General features: G+C 40.0%; 1 protein-coding gene across 1 annotated transcript in view; it reads right to left on the bottom strand.

Moving 5' to 3' along the window:
* The window catches only part of LOC130167108 (sphingosine kinase 1-like), a 42,419-nt gene extending 23,648 nt beyond the window's left edge, over nucleotides 1-18,771 (bottom strand). Inside the window, exons 1-2 of the mRNA XM_056373096.1 lie at nucleotides 18,109-18,771; nucleotides 1,549-1,698 (exon numbers count right to left, since the gene is read on the bottom strand). Coding sequence (XP_056229071.1) covers nucleotides 1,549-1,698; nucleotides 18,109-18,532 — 574 coding nt within the window. The 5' untranslated portion in view covers nucleotides 18,533-18,771. The remainder of the gene's footprint in view (nucleotides 1-1,548; nucleotides 1,699-18,108) is intronic.
* Nucleotides 18,772-19,561: the final 790 nt, after the last annotated feature.

Here is a 19,561-nt window from a genome sequence, read left to right as displayed (position 1 = left end):
CTTATGCTCAAATTTAAAAAATCCCTCATGGATCTAACTTAATACACCATAATGACAAAGCAAAAACAGAATTTTAGAATTTTTTGCAAATGTATTAAAAAGGAAAAACTAAAAATATCATGTTGACATAAGTATTCAGACACTTTGCCATGACATTCAGCTCAAGTGTCTCCAATTTCTCATGATCATGTTTGAGATGTTTCTACGCCTTGATTGGAGTCTGCCTGTGGTATATTCAGCTGATTGGACATGATTACTTATGTCAATGTCATTTCAGTTTTTCCTTTTTAAAAAATTTGCAGGAAAAAACAAACCTGTTACTTTGTCATTGAGTCCAGACTGATGAGGGAAATAGTGATTTTTTTTTCTTATTTTAGCATAAAGCTGCAACATGACAACATGTGAAAAAATGTACCACTCTGAATGCACCGTATCTGTCCCGATACGGCATGGATGAGTGAGTGTGACCAGCACTGCACTGTGTAATCATAACTACGTATGTATGTAGATTACAGTGATGACTATGAACACATCAACACGCAAGATTATATCAAAACAAATCATGGCAAATGGGGATTTTGTGTAAATGTGTGTGTTTATTGTGGATGTGTCTATATCCATATGTGTGTCCTACTGTGTGTACACATATTTATTACATAACATCTCTACATGCATATGGGTCAGAGGCAGCTGATCAGCATAATGATGGTGACAGCAGGAAAACATGAAGAGGATTTAAACTAGAGGAGGGATACTGTGATACAGTGAGCAAAAATCTGTGGGACATGAAGGGAGCTGTTGCTGTTGTTGTTATCATGGCCTTTGCTGAGCTGTGTGTTTGATTGTGTGTGAGGCTGTTTGTATGATCATTCAATGCAAGAGATATTACAAGTGGGAAGATTTGTGAAAGCTGAATGTCCGTGAGACCTTGACAATAAAAGAAGCGAAAAACGTGTTTTGTTCTGTGCGTGAGGGTGTGATATGTGGGATCCATAATGTGTCTATTCTGGGTGTGAGTCAGTGCATGTGCAAACATCTATTAATTTTGTTGGGCAATCAAGCAACTCAATCAACAAAACCAGAAATTAACAATGCCCAGGAAAATTACATCGTCTTATTGACCAGTTTCTTTCCACCCTGTGATGCAAGGAGGGACATCTGGGCATGTTTGTCTGGATTGATATTGATTATCCTGCAGACCACACACTCATGATCAGATGATCCCTTCATTGTTAAAAACAAATCCCTGGGTTACACCTAAACTGTGGGTGTAAACATTCATCACACTTTACAGGCGAACTTTCAGGTTCAAATTTGAGACGACATAATTGTCATAGTCGTGCACATTTGTGCAATGATGGATTATTAGCAAAATTACTTTAAGTTTTATCTCAAAATGAACAGGTTTAGCTAATCTTTCTTTAACACACAACAATTTGATTCTTTCCTTTGCATGTTGTGCACAGCTCTACAATAATGGCGTGCAATAATGTGGATATTCTCAGGCTGTATATCTGTGTGTGGAGTGGACTTGTGCCTTCAACTCACCAGTGATGACCAGAGTGTGTGGGACACCGGCCTCGTTGAGCATGCGTTGAATGTGGTTGTTGTACAGGGTGAGCGCCTGTCCTTTCCCGCTCTGTGGATTCACTAGCAGCATCATCCGACATGGCCGAGACAACTCGCCCATCAACACGCCTGCGGAGGAGAGAAAAGAAAAGGCACATAAATGCAGTTATACTGTAAAGTCTTACACTGAAATGAGTGGTATGCTGCAGACAGAACAGTTTCAAGATGGACTCGTTATCATTATTATTACACTGCAAAACCAAACAAATGGAAGGAGAAAAATTTGTCAAGGGGCAAAAATATATAATATAAGGTGACTATTGCAGCTGATTTGTGGGTTCATGCGAAAACAAAGGTCAGTGTTCACTAAACTAAACTTGCATCTTAAGATGGATGAGCACAGAAGTAGCAGGGCTGATACAAATTAGTGTTCAAAATATCTTGGGGATCAAACAGATTTCAGAGGGTTTACATGGGGTTAGAGAGCTCTTATAAACACAGATCCTAGATCTTTTTTAAACACTCTCAGAAGCACAGCATGGGGCTGAAAAAGAGAGGAAGTGGAAGAAGCTGGTTTAAGCCGTATCTCCCACAGCATCTGCGGAGGATTAATGAATCGCTGAAAGTTTAAGACTGTGCTTTGCCAAAATATAAAATTATTATTCAATATCTGAGACAAGATAGGGAACACTAAACAGAAATATAGATATGATGGAGTTGATGATGATCAAACTGTGCTCATGTTAAGGGGGAAGCAGTAGTAGTTCTGAGAGAGAGGTGAGCAGGAAAAGTTCATTCCTGAGATGAGACAACTGATCAATGTTAATCAATGTTATCAATGTTAATTAAAAATGGTTTTCTAGCAGCAAAGCTGGGAAGGAAGTCAAATAAAAAGAGAGAGAGGTGTGAAAAAAAGCTGTCAGCCACATTAGACACATTGCAGCTGAGGGATAATTTTGCAGGTAGGTACACAAAGTCCTCTCTGTTGTAGAAGCCGCACGCTCCACTAAGACTGTTTTCTATGGCACGCCTCGTCAATACACACACATGCACAAACAACACACACACACACACACACACACGCCAAACACAACAAACTATACAGCCCCATAAGCAAAACAACCCTGCAGTGATATTCCTTTTGGAGCGTGATCTCATTTCGTATAGCAGCCTGCTGGATCTTTTAAAAAGATCAAAACATAGTGCGGGTGGAGGGAGGAGAACCATCCAAACAAGTCTGACAGCTGATAAATGAGTAACGATGGGTTGGAATAACCGAAGTGCAGACGCTCCTGGGAAAAGCATTTCTAACTGGTTCAAAACCAAATCGTCAGGTTTCGTCTTAATTCATACTGCACTTCCAGTGGAGTCGAAGTGATACTGCTGGAATGCAGTGAGTCAGGTCAGAAAAATGTTCACACACATTGACGCACCTCAAGCTCTGTTTGACCTGAGGTAAACTCTTCAGTCTTCCAGGCGTTGTTCTCTGATAAACCTGTTAAACTGTATTGCGTTATTATAATGAAAGATGTGTCTAACATTAATCTTCTCCTCACTGATACATGTGGACATGCCTGATTACAAATATTTATACATTTTTTTCTCAATTTCCCCTCTAACAATGTTTTTCTCAGAGTTTAAATGGTGAAAGATCAGTTGGGGGATAATAATTAATCTCACACGCATCGGGCAGATTTGACTCGTTGCAGTCACTAAATATTTCTATGTAATTCATCATGTTAAATCAGCAAATTCAGATCTTACATGCATTTTCTATAAATACATTTTGATCAAATAATTAGTGGAGATCTATCTATCCATTTTTTTATTACTTTATTTTCCTTTATAGGGTGATAGGGGCTCCTGACACTATCTCAGCAGGCAATTTTAGGGGAGGTTGGAAGTACGAATAGGGTGTAGCTTTACATGACACCCTTTTTTTTTTCCAGATCGTGTTGTTCACATCAGTCTCCAATAAAAACACAAGCATGACCATGTGAGTGTGTGGCTTGTCTCATGGTGCTACTACTCCAACTGATCCAATGCACTAAGACTTCTAATAAGTACAATAGAATAGTTTTGTTTCCAGAAATCATAGCGATTAATTGCAAGTAAATAAAAATAAAGCAAAGGTAGTGCAAAACAACAGCTTCACATTTCCTTGTATGATTTAGACAGATTTATAAAGGCGCAGCCATTTTTTCTGTGTAATGAAGATTTCTATGGAGTCATCTCAAAACCATAATGACTGGACTCCTGAGGGAAAGCCAAAGAGGATCCCTCATGAATCAACTGGCATGACAGCTGGCACTGAAGGCCCTGACCTTGCTGTCTGAGTGCCCCACCACCCACACAAGAGACAGACCTTGTTGGCTAAATTCAACCCCATGCCACTTCCTGTGTGCCACCCCTCCCCTTCTCAAAACATTCCAGAGGGCACTATCTTTCTACTCGTCTCTCCACACTCTGGGTTTCCTCCTCTATCATTAGCTCAGCTGGAGCAGCGTCATGGCACGGAGCCAAACTATGACATACGTCTAATAAAGGATGCTAAAAATCAACACAAACAAAGATAAAAAAATATATTTTATAACTCTCCCCGATCTATAACTAGACATTATCCAGCATGCTGGACATTTTGCAATGGATTTTAAAGAAAAAGAAGATTTTTGTTCTTCAAACGAGGATTGATGGGTTATGACAGCAGATAATGTGTCTGGTTTGTTTATATAGGGATGGGTGTAGCCCTGATTGTCAAGTGATGATGTACGTTGCTGCTGATGACACTTGTCTCCACCCGGTCCTGTGGTGACAACATTCTGTTTCTGGTTAGTTACGTTATCGGTTTGTTAAATGAACCAAAGATTATGATGAACAACGATGACAGGCGTAATTACCAAGACAAAACAATTCTGGAAGAAATCACCGTCTTGGATGAAGTGATAAAGTGGGTGACACTGCTGGAGATTAAGAAGCAGCTAACTGATAACCATCCTCACAAACAGCTGCTGAGACACAACAATATGAAAAACAACAGCAAACCTACAGCAACAAAGCTCTGCCCCCAATCTCAACTACATTCACTTGATCTGTGACGGCAAGACGTCTCATCTGCTCGCTTCAAACTCAGAGCAGGGGGACTGTCCCAGATCTTAATGGAATAATTACTACTGAGGTATTTGTCGTAGGAAATGACAACTTAAATGAAAGGGAAAAACCCAGGAGCCGGAAAAAACACGTTTTCTAGCCTATAATAGCTATCTGGGTGCATATAGAGTCTGAGAGTAGACAACTCTCTTAGCTTTGTATGACAGCTCTCCAGTACATTCAGCAGGATGTCAGCTTCTATTCACAAGACACAGACGAAGGTTTAACTATGAACTTCTACGTACATCTGCAAAAAATCTACATCACCATTCTGTTGAAATAGGACAAAAGTAAAATGCAATCATTATTATCCCTGACCTTACATGGTCACCCTTTCTATCTACAGCACCGTCACTGCTCGACGACTCATGCTGACTCATTGTGATGACCAGTGCGTAACTCGGTCTGTCATACTGGTGTCTGGCTCAACTTCCTTCAAATCAGCTCCTCATCACCAGCAAAGCATGACAAAGCATTAACTGTGATTAAGCAATGGAAGTGGGAACCTTGGTAGAAACAGCACAAGTGCAGCTCTTTCACCACACTAAGCTGAGTCCACACCACACCACTCAGCTGGCATAAATTTGAAACTCAGACTCCCACTGTGTCCAGGCCTGGTGTCATAGGGGATTTAAAAGGTGAAAAGAGACATTAGGACGTGTTTTACTTTGTGCTTGGAAGAGCATTTCATTTTAGGAAAAGTCACATTCACGCAGCCAAATCAGAAAAAAACCTTCACATCAGCCTTGAAAATTTATGTAAGACATTGAGCCACAATATCTGTGTTAATGAAATGAATGACACACAGTAGTGTCAACAAGCCACTGGCTAAACAACTGCACAGCTGCCACTACTGGCAGTTACATCTGCATAAAATACAACATTAACACTAACACAATTAATTAGGTGAATTTAAAAAGGAGCTTCATCTGATTTCACTTGTTAAAGATGTGGAGACACTGTGGAGTTTTTGACCACTGGCAGGGAGCAATGTTTCTATGAGTGGTTCCTCGTTTTGTTTTCTTGAGAAAGAAAATACATTCAGCATGTTTGTTAGACCTTAAGGATACCCAAAGAATTTTGGCAACTAACACTGAGTGTAAACAGAAACTTGTTTGTTACTAAGAACTCCATTGGGTATATTTGCTGCTCTAAATACATAACACAGCAAAGGTATATAATTGAGGTTAGGTACATGGTGTGACTACAAGGCTTGCACAATCTTGGAAAAACGTGATACGTTTTCCTGTTCTTCATTCTGTTGAAATATCTTGAATGCAGCGTTACGTGTCCTGCTTCACGTTCAAATGAATACTGCGTGCGATTCACAAATCTCCTACTCACAAGGAAAACACGCTACAGATGGATGTTTGAAAAATGCCTTAGAAGCAGAACCCGAACGGCATGTACCGATTATTACTGTCATTTGAAAACTGGCTCTGTTGCTGATTCATCATTGAAGTGGGAAACAGTGCGAACCAACCAGATTTACTACTTTTAACCAGTCAAAAATCACATATGCTCACAGCTGGCACTGGTGTGTGCTCACACTGGTGTGTGCTCACTGTCTGTGGCATGCGGCACATTTATGGCATCCTGTGGTTTCATACTGTTAGCTTCGCTCAGTCTGCACAGGACATGAACACAAGACTGAAAATTAAGAAGAAAAGTTGTGTCACTGTAGTAATAAAAGTACATTTAAAATTAATTTTTTTTTTCTCAAGCAAAAACAGAGAGCATGGTGACAGAGGTCTCCCCCCACAGCCACCCAACCACCAACAGGTTTGAGTCCCACTGAAGGCTCCTCTAACATTTCTGCCTGTTGCTCAGTGGTGATGTGGGTGCTAAGCCTTGACAAACACCCATTAGGAGAGAATCCAGTTTCCACATTAAAGGGATTAATGGATTAACATGTATTTGACCTGGCGCATATACTCTCCCTCTCCCGTGTAATATGACAGATACATTCAATCGCAATCTACTAAATGTTAGCTTTGTCACAGGCCAGCTGAGGGCAAAAGCTGGCTACTCTGTAATACAGGAGGAGGAGAATGTATTGTACCAAACAAAACAAGCATTTGATCACAAAAACAATACATCTTAACTGCCAATCAGTGGCTAATGCTGAGATTTGAGTTCGGAGTGCAATAAAAAAACATGTAAACTTAGAAACTGTAACCATAAGGTCGTTTTAAATAATAAATGACAGAACTTAAACTATAGGGATTTTTTCTCCATTGTGTCCATGTCGTGTTTTCACTCTGAGCTTCTGCATCCAGCCAGGTGTGCTGAATTCCTGAAAACATCGCTTCAAGCAGATATGAGACTGTCATTTGATAGCAGCACAATGCCTCGCCTCTAAACCGAGCTTCATGAGCATGCTGCAGTTAACTACATACCAGCTGTAACCTCATGACAGCAATTTAGAGATACAGCACAATGTCTGGGGTGTATCCGTCATAATTAGAGGTTCAGTTCAGGATGATCTTATACTCAAATGTCATATCATTCAAAGTCACATGCTTTATTTGGAGCTTCACAAGGCTCAGATCCAAACCCAACTGCAAATTAGTGTTCATTAAACTGTATGTACAGACATATTTCATTCTGTTTGAGTGTTGCAAGTGTGATGAAACATGCACACACTCTTATTAGTGCAGGTACATTGTCAGATTGTGTGTAGTTTTAATTAAGTTAAATTCAGAATGGTAGGTATATTTTTTATACTCAGAGACTATTTACAGTACAAAGTGAGAAATGCTTGTTTCTTTAGTTTGTTTTGTTCTGTTTCTACAGAACAAAGTTTAATTTCTTATGTGATCATAATTGAAATGTAGCGCTGTTTTACTAATGGTTTTACCAGTTTTATTTAACTGCAACTGACCATGCGTCAGAAAACATTAAAACCTGTATTGAAAGAGACCTGTCCTTAAATTTGGGAGTGTTTTTATTTGGGAGTGATAGTCTGATCACAGATTGTACCTTTAAAGAAACCTCGCCTACCCTCACAGCTCCTCACTGAAGTAACATTCAGCGTGCAGCGAGGTGATAACTCTTGTCCGTAATGTTGTGTATAAATCAAAAAGTGGAAGCTGCTCAAGCACTCAGATTTTTGCTCAGCCAGAACCACAAAGGGTGTGGAATGGGGGAGAGGAGGAGGAGGTGCTAGTGGTTAGCCTGCTGTGGATCTATATTAAGAAAGGCCAAGGCACTGAGGTTTTTATTAAAATCATCCTGCGCTGTCTGTCATGTAGCTGTCGCTACATTATCCTAGGCTTTGTGCTGAGAGACAGGAGAGGATGTAACCACTGTCTGTCACTCCGTGCAGCGATGTGCATCCCATATGGGTATTTTAGGGTCAGATTAAGGAGGGGAGGTTAGGTTGCTGCATGAAAACAAACTCCAAAGCAAAAACTTTCCAAAAGTCGGCCACTTACATTGCCACTAATTAAAGGTTTAGTATAAGTTTTCTTTTAAGGAGAAATGGAACTTTAATTCTTAATTAACGTCAGCTCAGATGGCACTATGTTCGACTGTATGTTTACTTCCTGCAACTATTAGTCAGTTCCAAATATAAGAATTGTGTAAAACTGTAAAAAAGAAAAAAAAAAAAAAAAGGTATATACAGTTATATACATTAAAAAATGCAATAAGTGGAGGCGTATGGAGGAAATGGACTTCCCACCATAAAAAACCACAACCACATGTTCTTTTACCAGGCAAAGACTGACTTTCTCTGAGGTGAACCAGCTGCTCTCTAGGCTGAATGGTCAATTAGTGGTTGTTGTTGTTGTTGTCGGCCTATCATAGACTGACTTGAGAGGCCGTTTCTGAGAATAGCAAAGTGGATGAGCAATGAATGCTCTTTATGCTTTGGTGCTATGATGTACAGATCAGTCATTCACCAGTTTGTGAAGAAGATATTTTGTTACAAAAAGCAGGATCTGAACAATGTTTGATCAGGTTTTGCTTGGAGTGTATTTTTCAAAAAAGTCTCCGCATCCTCCATCGTTTGGATTGGTTCATGGTAATACAGACGGGGCAGGACACTGTCAGTGCAGACACAGAGCTGCTGTGAGCCCCCTGGAACCGGAGAGAACTCCAGAGTATGTCTCGACAGCACGTCAAGCTCTATCACAGCGTACGTCCAATAAGGAGGAGTCCGCAGGGAGAAGGTTGCTGCCACAGTATTACTGCTGTCTGACTACACACACACACACACACGAAATCAAAAGGGGGATTGATGGGATCAGTTGCATCACTAACAACTGACAACTCATGTTTATCAGTTATCACCTTCACACAGCCACAGGTGGGTGGAAAAGCCTGAGTATATGTGCTAGATTTGATCTTCTGTAGAGTTCTTATATACTTACAAAAACAGAAAGGGTGTAAAAGTGATGCATGCAACATTTGAAAAAATTTCCTAAATCTTGAATTCCACAGGTCACCCTTTGTCATAAAAACAGCATCGCAACCGCTAGGCACTCAGCTAACAATTTCACCAGGACTTCATCCAGCCGGTGCTCCCAGCTCCTCCGCAGCAAATTCCAGAGAGAGTAGGACACTTGGTGTGCTTTGTTATAACTCGTATCACTGGTTTGTCACATACACATGATGTAATTTCAGTTTGGGGATGCTATCTTGTTGAAGAACGTTACAATTAATATGATGATCTGAGAGTAACATGTAACTGTAGAGATCAGCAATTCTATGCCCTGAAAAGCAACTTTAGACCATGACTCTGCCTTTTTCTTTTTGACTGCTGAAAATAAACAAATCTTAATCCTCTTTGGACCTCACAACATTTGACAGATACACCCAAATATTTCAGATCTTGAATAATCAGACTTCCAGTTTGTATATTTTTGTAGCCAAGGAAGGTCTCTCCCTGTTAATCTGAACTTGAGAAACAGTAACTTCACCCCGTTTTTTTCTTTTATGGTAATCAGTGAGCCTAAGAGGTGGTGTGGCAAAACTGAATCAAAAATATTGATGCAATGCATGCATACAGAATAAAAAGGTGTGAAGAAGATGTAATAATGAGATAAAGCTGAAGTGAAGGTGAAATTTTCCTTTGCAGTGGCTCTTCTCCTATTAAAAAGACACATCGCATGATCATATATTTTCACATAAACTTCTTTCTGCTTCCACTTCTGAAAATGTGTGTAACAGAGCATACAAACCATTGCCCCAGTTTCAACTCTGTCTCGGCCAGAGATAATGTATCAGTAATAGTGCAGACTGACTGAGAGAAGCCTGGATTTTGCTTCCAAAAGGAGGTGCGCCGGTCCCCCAGAGAACGTTGAATACGGTGCTTCTTATCTGACTTTCCATCAGTGTCGTTTCTATGGTTTCACACTTTTATTAACAGCCTTATTCAGTTCTAGTACTTTAGCACGGGTCATGATTCCTGTGATGACTCAGAAGCTATTTAGAACATCTACTGTCACCACTGGACAACCTCTAACAGACATATCTTGGTTTCAGTTACAGAGGATAATAATCTCAATCTACAGTGTTGTTTAGGCTACACTTACAGTGCAATAACATGATAATGACAATGAATGATAATGAAGGTCTCACAGGAAAGAACACTATAAAAGGAGCTCACAGCTGGAGCAGAATCTCCATCATGTGGTGGATACGGGAGGATGAGAAAACTACATGTTCACAGCATCCCATGCTGAGATGAGCCTGGTGCCCAGGCTGAAAGTGCAACTGCAGCACTGATAAACACTTAGCCCTGGAGCTTAAACAGAAGCTGGCTGATTACAACACTATTGGTACGACCACCTACTGCCATTCAGGGACTGCCCCTCACCTGCCTCCACCTTAAATACAGCTGACAAACAGGTGTTGTATGTTAGGTGAGGTGGAAGCATCCACAGCTATTATTGGATTTGAGAGCACAGATGTAGCTTTAGAGTATATGGGTTTCAACAAAACAGAGCTGGAGCACAAGTGCTCAGTGTTAATAAACTACCTCAGCGAGCTTAACGATTTCCTCCGGCTGCCTCGACAAAACTCTGCTGTGACTTCATGGACTTTTTCCAGAACACAATCATTTTCATCTACCGAGAGTTACATAATATGTCCATGAAATTTAATGTTATCACCACCCCCTCTCCCCTCCCAGTTAGCTATTTTTTAATTATCTCCCCTGCTGATGAGTGGTATGTAACTAACCTTGTTACAAATTCTTGGTCTACCACGTGCCATCTTGACCCAATGCCCACTCCTCTGATAAAATCATGCCTGCCTGTCCTCTGCCCCCTGCTGACACAAATCATTCGTGCATCTCCTCTGTCTGGCTCTGTTCCTTCCAGTCTAAAAATGGCTGCTATCATCCCAGTCCTAAAAAAAACCTGGAACTGATATGCAGGACCTTAACAACTACAGACATGTCTCCAATGTCCCATTTATTGCAAAACTCATTGAGCAGACTGTCCCCAGCCAGCTCCAGGCTCATATGTCCAACAACAACTTGTTGGAAGAGGTTGAGACGGCAGAGATGGTCCTCACCAAAGTAACTAATGATCTGCTTATAGTTGTAGGATACTGGTTTTCTCAACATACCTATCCAGTTAGATCTCACTGCTGCTTTTGATAGTCCGTCATAGATTCCTGATCGACCGATTAGAAAGACTACTTGGTGTCACCGGTACTCCATTACCTTGATTCAAGTCCCACCTCACAGCTAGAAAGCCGTCCGTCTCCATTAGAGGCCCCCCTTCCCCCCTTCCCCACTTCCCCATGGTGTTCCTCATGACTCAGTTCTTGGGTCATTACTGTTCATTACTTACATTCTCACTCTTGGAGACATAATTCACATGCCCTCTACTTTCACTGCTATGCTGATGACACACTGCTCTGCATTCACACCCAACCCTCAGACATTTTGCCACCATCCAGCCTGACAGACTGCTTAAATGATACCAATTCTTGGATGACCTGCAATTTGAAGGTTACGCACCTATCTTTCCCGAACTGTCGTGGAGACTCTCATTCACGCCTTCATTGCATCCCAGTTTGATTATTGTAATGCCACTCTCCTTGGTGTACCCACTCAGGGATTAAATAGACTTCAGTATGTCTAGAGTTCTGTTGCAAGAGTTGTCTGTTACTCCTGGGAGCACATCACCCATACCCTTCAGCAATTGCATTCAATTATTTATTCATTAATGTATTCATTGTTGCTGCTGTTTTTTTGTTTTATGTTCTGAATGTCTTATTTGTATTTGTGTCCTTGTGCATCTTAAAAAGCGCTTATAAATAAAATGTATTATTGTCATTATTATCAAGCTAAAAAAACAAAACATGTAGATTGTACAGTATGCTCCCAGCTTACTGTGCTCTCTGAAGGCATCTCTAAAATGTGCAGTGAGATTTGCCAAGGCAGTCCACATGGCGCCAGCATGTCATGGAAGAGACAGTGTGCTAGGACCAGTTCAGTCTCTCCCTCCAGTACTATCAGCCATTTACACTGTGTCTGCTGGGAAATGGAGCCCCTACTTGAAAAAAACCTTTTATCATCTACTTCCACTTAAGTGTCACCAGAAAGTCAGTCACCATAGTTCCACTCAATTAGGCTGAGCCCAACTTTACTTAATGTCCACTGACTTACAGCAAGGTTTTCTTAATGAGGGATGTGGTGACTGGAAAAACCTTGCATTAATAGTTTGTCCTCATGTGTGTCTTGATGTGGACATGGCCCCATAAAATAACATTTACCATTCAAATAGACACAACAATAGAGGAGATGGGATAACACATTTTCATATTTTCAAGACCTTGCTTTAGAGCTTAAAAGTGGACCCACAGTTCACATAGTAACACTATACAGACCACAAAGGCATTTATTACTGTTTCTTCCTCAAGTCAACTTTCACCAGTTACAGAATAATTTAAAAAGGGGGCCTGGACATTCAAATTCAGAGTTATACTGATGCTGATCATACTGCTGCTGAATTCATTAACCTATTAGACATCCTAGAATTTACTCAAAATGTCACGGTGGCTCCCCATCAGAATAGTAATATCATGTAGGCTACACATTAAAATGTTACTGTGTTTGACCCAGAAACACTTTGTTACAAAATGAAACAAGGATGTATCACAGTAACTGTGAGTGTCTGTACCTGCCAAGCATTTGGTCACTAATCAGATATATTCTGGAAACCCTAATTAATTGATTTTCATTAGCTGGTGATTTGCTTGAAGTCATTGTCACTGGGCAGTGGCAGCCAAGTGCTCAAGCCAGATGACAACCCAGAGTGACTGATTTAATCAGTATGAGCAACTTTCACCTCATTGCTCATGATAATGATATGTCCACAGCTGAACTGAATCCATTCATTGACAACCTTGGATCAATACTATTTAGGAAATACTTGACCATGCATCTAAATTGTCAATTGTAATTGTCAGAGGAGGGATGAAATTTATGGGGAACTTGACTCAGGGCCATGACACACAACGTAGATCACACAGTTATTGTGTCAGCAAAGAGACTGAAAGCTTGAGCATAACCTTATCTGACGTCATTCATTCTGTTAGAAGTTGCATGTGAACACATCACAAACACTAGAGCTAACAGACAGCTGACCACGAAATGCAGTATAATCTTCTCCCTGAGAGGATATAACTAGTTGGTAAGTAATTATTAAAATTAAAATTAGAACTAAATTATTTAGAAAGACAAACAAAGCAAACTTATACACAATTTTCACAACAATAACTGTCTGCTCAGAATACAAATAAAACATATACTTGGGAAAAAAAAGAATTACAAGCTTTGCACGAGCATTATCAGTCAATGGTCTGTGACCTGTCACCTGTCAGACACCCAACTCACCAAAAAGTATTTAAAACAATGCAAAACTGACTAGTCACGGCCTCAACAGATGCTTGGATAAATGATCATTACCATGCAAACTAGTATTGATGCCATGAACAGAAAAGCTGAGTCAATCCCTATCATACAGCTTTGACTGTGTTATCTGTTAGAGCAGAGAAGAAACGCTGGGCAACCTGAGCATGTGCAAACATGGACGACACCTGTTTGTATTTGTCCATTAAAGAGCAAGAAAACCAAATATAAGAAAGAAAAGATTAAAAGGATAGAGCTGGTAACTTACTAGCTTTGTATCTATCACCTTGGTAACAAATCCTTTTGGAATAATACTACAACAAGGATATATATCATACATTGCACATCTAAATCCAAGACTGCAGTGGGTTTCTTTAAGCTACTGTTTAGAATTGGACACCATCATCAGCAGGCCTCAACATGTCAGCAGTAAATGGATGCTCTCTATGGATGCTGACTAATTCTGAGTAAACCGGAAGTCAAGCCAATGACACACAAACCAGTATTGATGGAGAGGTCAGATAGGCAGCACTGACCTCATTTAGACTAATGGTTTGGAACGCAGAGCTCCAGAACATGATTTAGTTTGGTTCCCAAGGCCTCTGGCATAATGAGCACCTTACTGAAAACTGCTTTTTAGACAGAAGTCATGCTATCACCATATTTCAGAGATACCACAGACCTCTGCAGCATGAGCGAATCTACAGCCCATGTTTTTGCTCAGCAGTTCCATCGTCCAAGGGGATATCTTAAATGTGCTTTTTTAATCCAACCAACCAACAACAAATACATTCAGTTTACCATAATTTAAGACAAAGCAATGCAAAAAATATTACATTATTGGAGTCTGGCACCAGAAAAGATTTGGTGTTTTTCCCTGAAAAGTGATCCAAGCGATTAATCGATTGACAAAATTGTGACCAATTTCTGTTTGTCCATCAATTGCTTAATCGACTAATTGACCAGCTGCTAAACCAATCCCACAAACAGCATGTATGCCATCAGGTCTATCAAGCAATGAATTTCTATACTATTGCCAAAACAGTGTGCATCATGCTGTAAAAATGATTCAGTATTCTAGCTAACGTTAGCCTAAAGGACAATAATGTTTATCATTGCTTGGCAACACTAGCTGGTCCAGGACTTATGCAATCACAATCACAAAAAAAGTTCAAGAGGTTTTAGACAGGATCTGTGAACCCGTCACATAATCTGGGCTGAATATTGGTATCGACCAAGGTGCAGGACTGGATTTCTCTTCCCATTGCTGGGAGGGGTGAATCAGCATTAAATTGGCCCAAAGCTCCTGTAGTCTGAGCCCAGTTTTAACAAAGGGTCAATTGTCTCAGCTCTAGTTTCCAATGTTCCTCTTTGCATCCACGTGATGATTAAACCAAGTTCAACATCTAGGAAAAAAAATAATTTATGCATAATGGCTCCAGATGCAGCAGGTATTCCAAAGACGTGGGTTTTAGTCTGAGTAACTGTGAACAGGTGGAGGTGCATTACATTCCTGAATCCAGAGCAGGTGAAGCCATGGAGACACCTGTGTTTGGTTCTTGTAGAACACTTGTTGGGTTCTCGTCTCAGGTTAAGCTCCAGGCAGTTGAATCACAATATGTTTCAAAGCAAATAATACCGTCTAGGATTACTAAAAGTCTGCTGTTACTTCTTCTTCTGACAATGACAGGGTGTATAGAATTACCGCATATTTTCTCTTGTTAAAAATTATTTTGTGCGAATGAGGAAATGCTATCTGGGTCACAGTGTACCAGTGATACCATGGCTGTGTGGGGAAGAAAGTTTGTGTGAGGTAAAGAATTGCATTTAGTTTTTTTCATTTCATTCAACCAGGATAGCTTGGTTAGGACGACAAATAATGAGATTACTTATCTTTAGAAATATCCCATTACAGAACATTTCCCTGTGGAGTGGTTATACCTCTTGGCATTACATGAACTCAATAGCAGTAATATTGTCTCGTTTCTCAGGTGTCTTTTATGCTAAAATGGTTTGTTTGCAGACTGGAGTTACCGAAATGTGACTCTCCATACCACACCAGTCCTATTGTTTTATTCAAATAAGCAGTGGGAGAAAAGTAATAAAATATCCTGTGACAAAGCAGAGCTGATAAGAGACAAGAATACAGTTCTATACAGGATATACCTCTTGACATTACATGAACTCAATAGCAGTAATACCGCCTCAGGTTTTTCACATGTATTGTATGTTAACCGTATACAGGTATGTATATAGTCCCTCCTTGTTTAAATCAGGTTAGACCCCCGGACTACATTCATACATTCCAGTTATCATTTTAACCTGAAAATTAACCTTAAAATGTTTGTTTGTTTGTTTTTAAACTAATTCATGACTTTATCCAGAAACTATGGACATTCTGACCAAAAGGTAGGTAACATCAATCTTAAAAACTTTAGAAGAAAATTAATTGGAAAAACTCTCTGTCTACAGATATCTTAGAATCTGGCTGGATTATAAATTATCTTTCCATACTCACATTGATGAGTTTATTGAAAGATTTAAAGAAAGGCTTTCCCTTTGCAGCTAGAAAAAATCTTGTTAAGTCCACATTTTTAATTGTTTTAGATAGTGATAACCTGTATATGCAGGCATCAGACTATTGACTTTGTAGGCTGTCTATTATTCATCTCTGCCTTTTATTAAGAATGTTGGAACAAGAAGTAATCACTGTAATTTAAAAAAAATTAACTGAATGGACTGGACTGAAAATGTACCTTTTTTCATCTTTAAAGCCATCCTTGGTAAACTTCCTGTTTACTTTAGTGAAATGCTTTCTCCTTTTTCACACAGCTAGTAGGCCAGATTATCTAGATGGATCATCTTTGTCCTTAGAATCTGCTGATAACCTGCTAAAACGCAGCATCTCAGTAAGCACCCTGGGCTGAAGATACTTAATCTGGAAACACTGCCTTCATTTCTGGCATGCAAATGCAATTGTTTACAATCTTTCAATTCAATCACTTTTATGCCTTAATGTCAGGTCTCAGATTTCGTTGCTTTGTATGTGACCGTTGTAAATTAATGATGTATGTTCTTATGTAACTATGTGACACTTATCTCCCATTGCCCTTTTGGCCAGGTCTCTTTTGTAAATGAGGTAATATATCTCAAGAGACCACCTGGTTAAATAAAGGTTACTTAAAAAATGTGATTCGATATCAGACCAACCCTGCTGTTTTATTAATTTCAGTAGTAGGTCAGTAGGAGTAGGTAATGGAATAATAAGCCTCCAACAAAGGCACCGCAGATACAGTGACAAGAAACTAGTTCTGCACAGAGAAATAAGGATAATATTAGTTCATTGAATAGTAGTGGGGCAAAATTAATTTAATGAAAAACTAAATCAGTAAAGATCATCATCCCACCCTTTATAGTTGAAATTATTAAATGATGTAAGTGACATTTTAACAGTGATAGTTAGCTAGATTCTTAATCATTGAAAGACAAAAAAGGTTGGTACTATCCAAGAAAATGACTGAAATGACTGTAACAATGACTGTAACAGCCTAATGGGAACTCAATAGTATTTCTCCCTTCCATTTCATTGCTATTAGACATTCAGTTAATAAGGTGACAGAAACATGGGATACTCAATAGATGTTATATGTGACCTGGTGTATCAACCCTATACCTTCAGGACTCATATTTACACACCAGTTCCTATATTATAGTGTATCTAAGATAGATATAGGCACCTGTAGGTAGTTTGACTGCAGTATCTTTTCAAAATATAGTTATACAGTTATTCAAACATAGGGGAGATGTGATGGGACCTGTCCTCACTACAGAGTCATGGAGGTTATTTCCCTCAGTGACTAAAGAAACAGCAGTTGAAATTATTAATGTGACAAACAGAAAATCAACAACCATTTTGATAATCAGCATTAAAACAAACTATACACTCCAGTGATAGAGGCTTTAAAACCTCACCTGCATGCCTAATCTTGTAAAGGGGCCTTAATTTAAGATTTAGCCTAGCATTTACTATTTCAGTTTTGTGCTAATATGGTGCATTTTTATAGAACTGCAACTAACAATTATTATTATTATCAATTAACCTGACGCACTTTTCTCAATTAGTCGATTGATGGTTTTACCAATGAAATGTCCAATGAAATGTGAAAATGACATCTGTCTATAATCTACAACAGCTCAAGATGTATTCAGATTACTTATTCGAACTACAGTCTAAAACCCAAATATATTCAGTTTATTGTCATATGACAAACAAAGCATTAAATTTCAGCATTATATTTGAGAGGCTGGAACTAGCATATGTTTGGCAATTTTGCTTGAAAAAAAAAAAACTGGTCCATGTGTAAACATGCGCTCAGTAATTTCATTTTCGTCTCAGGAAACACCGTGTTATCAACGTAAAGGCATAAACATAAAGTGGTGTGTGTAGTCCTCTCTCTGAACTCATCACACCTGTGTTAACGCACAGTAAACATTGCCTCTCGTTGCTACCAAAAACTCACCGTCTCTTAGATACTGTTGCCGGCCAGCGCGTTCTCGGACAGCGCGAGCCCACTTCTCTGCCTCCTCCAGGTTAGCGCGAGGGTCCTGGAGCGCAGCGAGCCGAAAGCAGTGCTCCACTCTCTGCCGCGACACCCCGGAACTCATCCAGCGGCGTTTGAGCGGGTAAAAGTAGGCTGATACGTACGCCGCCTGATCCGCATTGTCATCTTCCCGGTAAGCCCGGCAGCCGACACAGTCCTTAAGGCTGAGCACCACCTTGTTCCGCCCGACAGGTGCCGACGTGAGCTTCTGGACAACGAGGTCCCTTTCGGTCAGGCTCACAGCACACCTGACTTTTCGGTTACCAGTGACCGTGAATTCCCCGTATAGTGTTACCGGGCTGCTGCCAGTGTTGCAGTCCGTTTCTGCTCTCCTCTGATCCATCCTGAGCGGAAGCCGGACTGGGGAGACCGGGACGTAGCCACACTCACATCGCCACCCGCCTGAATGATGCGAGGAAAGTGGAGAGCACAAGACTGAGACGGAGAACCTGCTGCTCGGACCGGTGTCAATGGAGAGGAAATCTAACACACCACATCCGGCTACATTTCGAAATAAGAGTTAGACGAACTAATGTGTTATTCTGAACTGACACACACTGACACACACACACACACACACACACACACGAAATACATAAGATGCATGTACTTAAAAACTATTTGACCATTATTTCCAACGAGGGGAATCTCAATAAAATTAAATATACTGAATGTATTTTCCAGTCATCTAATCAGCCTGTGATACAGAGGACAGCAGGTGAAAATTGTTAGTGTAATTATGTACTTAATGAGGTGATAGAGAACCAGCAGTACCTAATGTTAGTCCTGGTGGGCCGGAGGCTTAATTCTCCAAAACACAAACCCGGACCATGAAACACATTTTTGGTAGTACAAGAAAAAAGATTTTTAGTTAGTAAATTTCTAAATCAGTGATTTTAGCCATAGTTTTACTCTACGTGTACTGTCATAATTCATTATGAACAATTCACCAACGGCAGACTCACGCTTTTATTTTTAAGGATGCCCAAATTCTTTGTGTGGTTGTGCCGTGTTTCTTTGTGGCTTGACGCATTTCCACTGGGCTGCAGTTTACGTTCAACTTTACTGCTGTTCATTAAATCTGCCCGTGCAAAAGAGGTGGTGTGCTGCCCCCTGGTGGTAGGCTATCATGGGGTGACCAGAGGTTGCAAATCTAATAATCATCATCATGTAAACTGAAAAAAATATTGGGCCACTTAAAACTATCAACTGAATTAAGTACATATTTTAATGCATAGAAAACTACCTCAGAAGATGGTATGTAACATTTACGTATATGTCCTCATGAAGTGAGACCTGGGTTTGTACAGTGAGCGAGTGATAATACAAGCACACAACGTGGAGTCAAATAGACGGAGACAGAACAGCACTG

This window comes from Seriola aureovittata, chromosome 3 (genome assembly GCF_021018895.1).
Source record: "Seriola aureovittata isolate HTS-2021-v1 ecotype China chromosome 3, ASM2101889v1, whole genome shotgun sequence".
Taxonomy (NCBI): domain Eukaryota; kingdom Metazoa; phylum Chordata; class Actinopteri; order Carangiformes; family Carangidae; genus Seriola; species Seriola aureovittata.
Note: the sequence above shows the minus strand (reverse complement) of the source record. Positions and strands in the feature narration are given on the sequence as shown.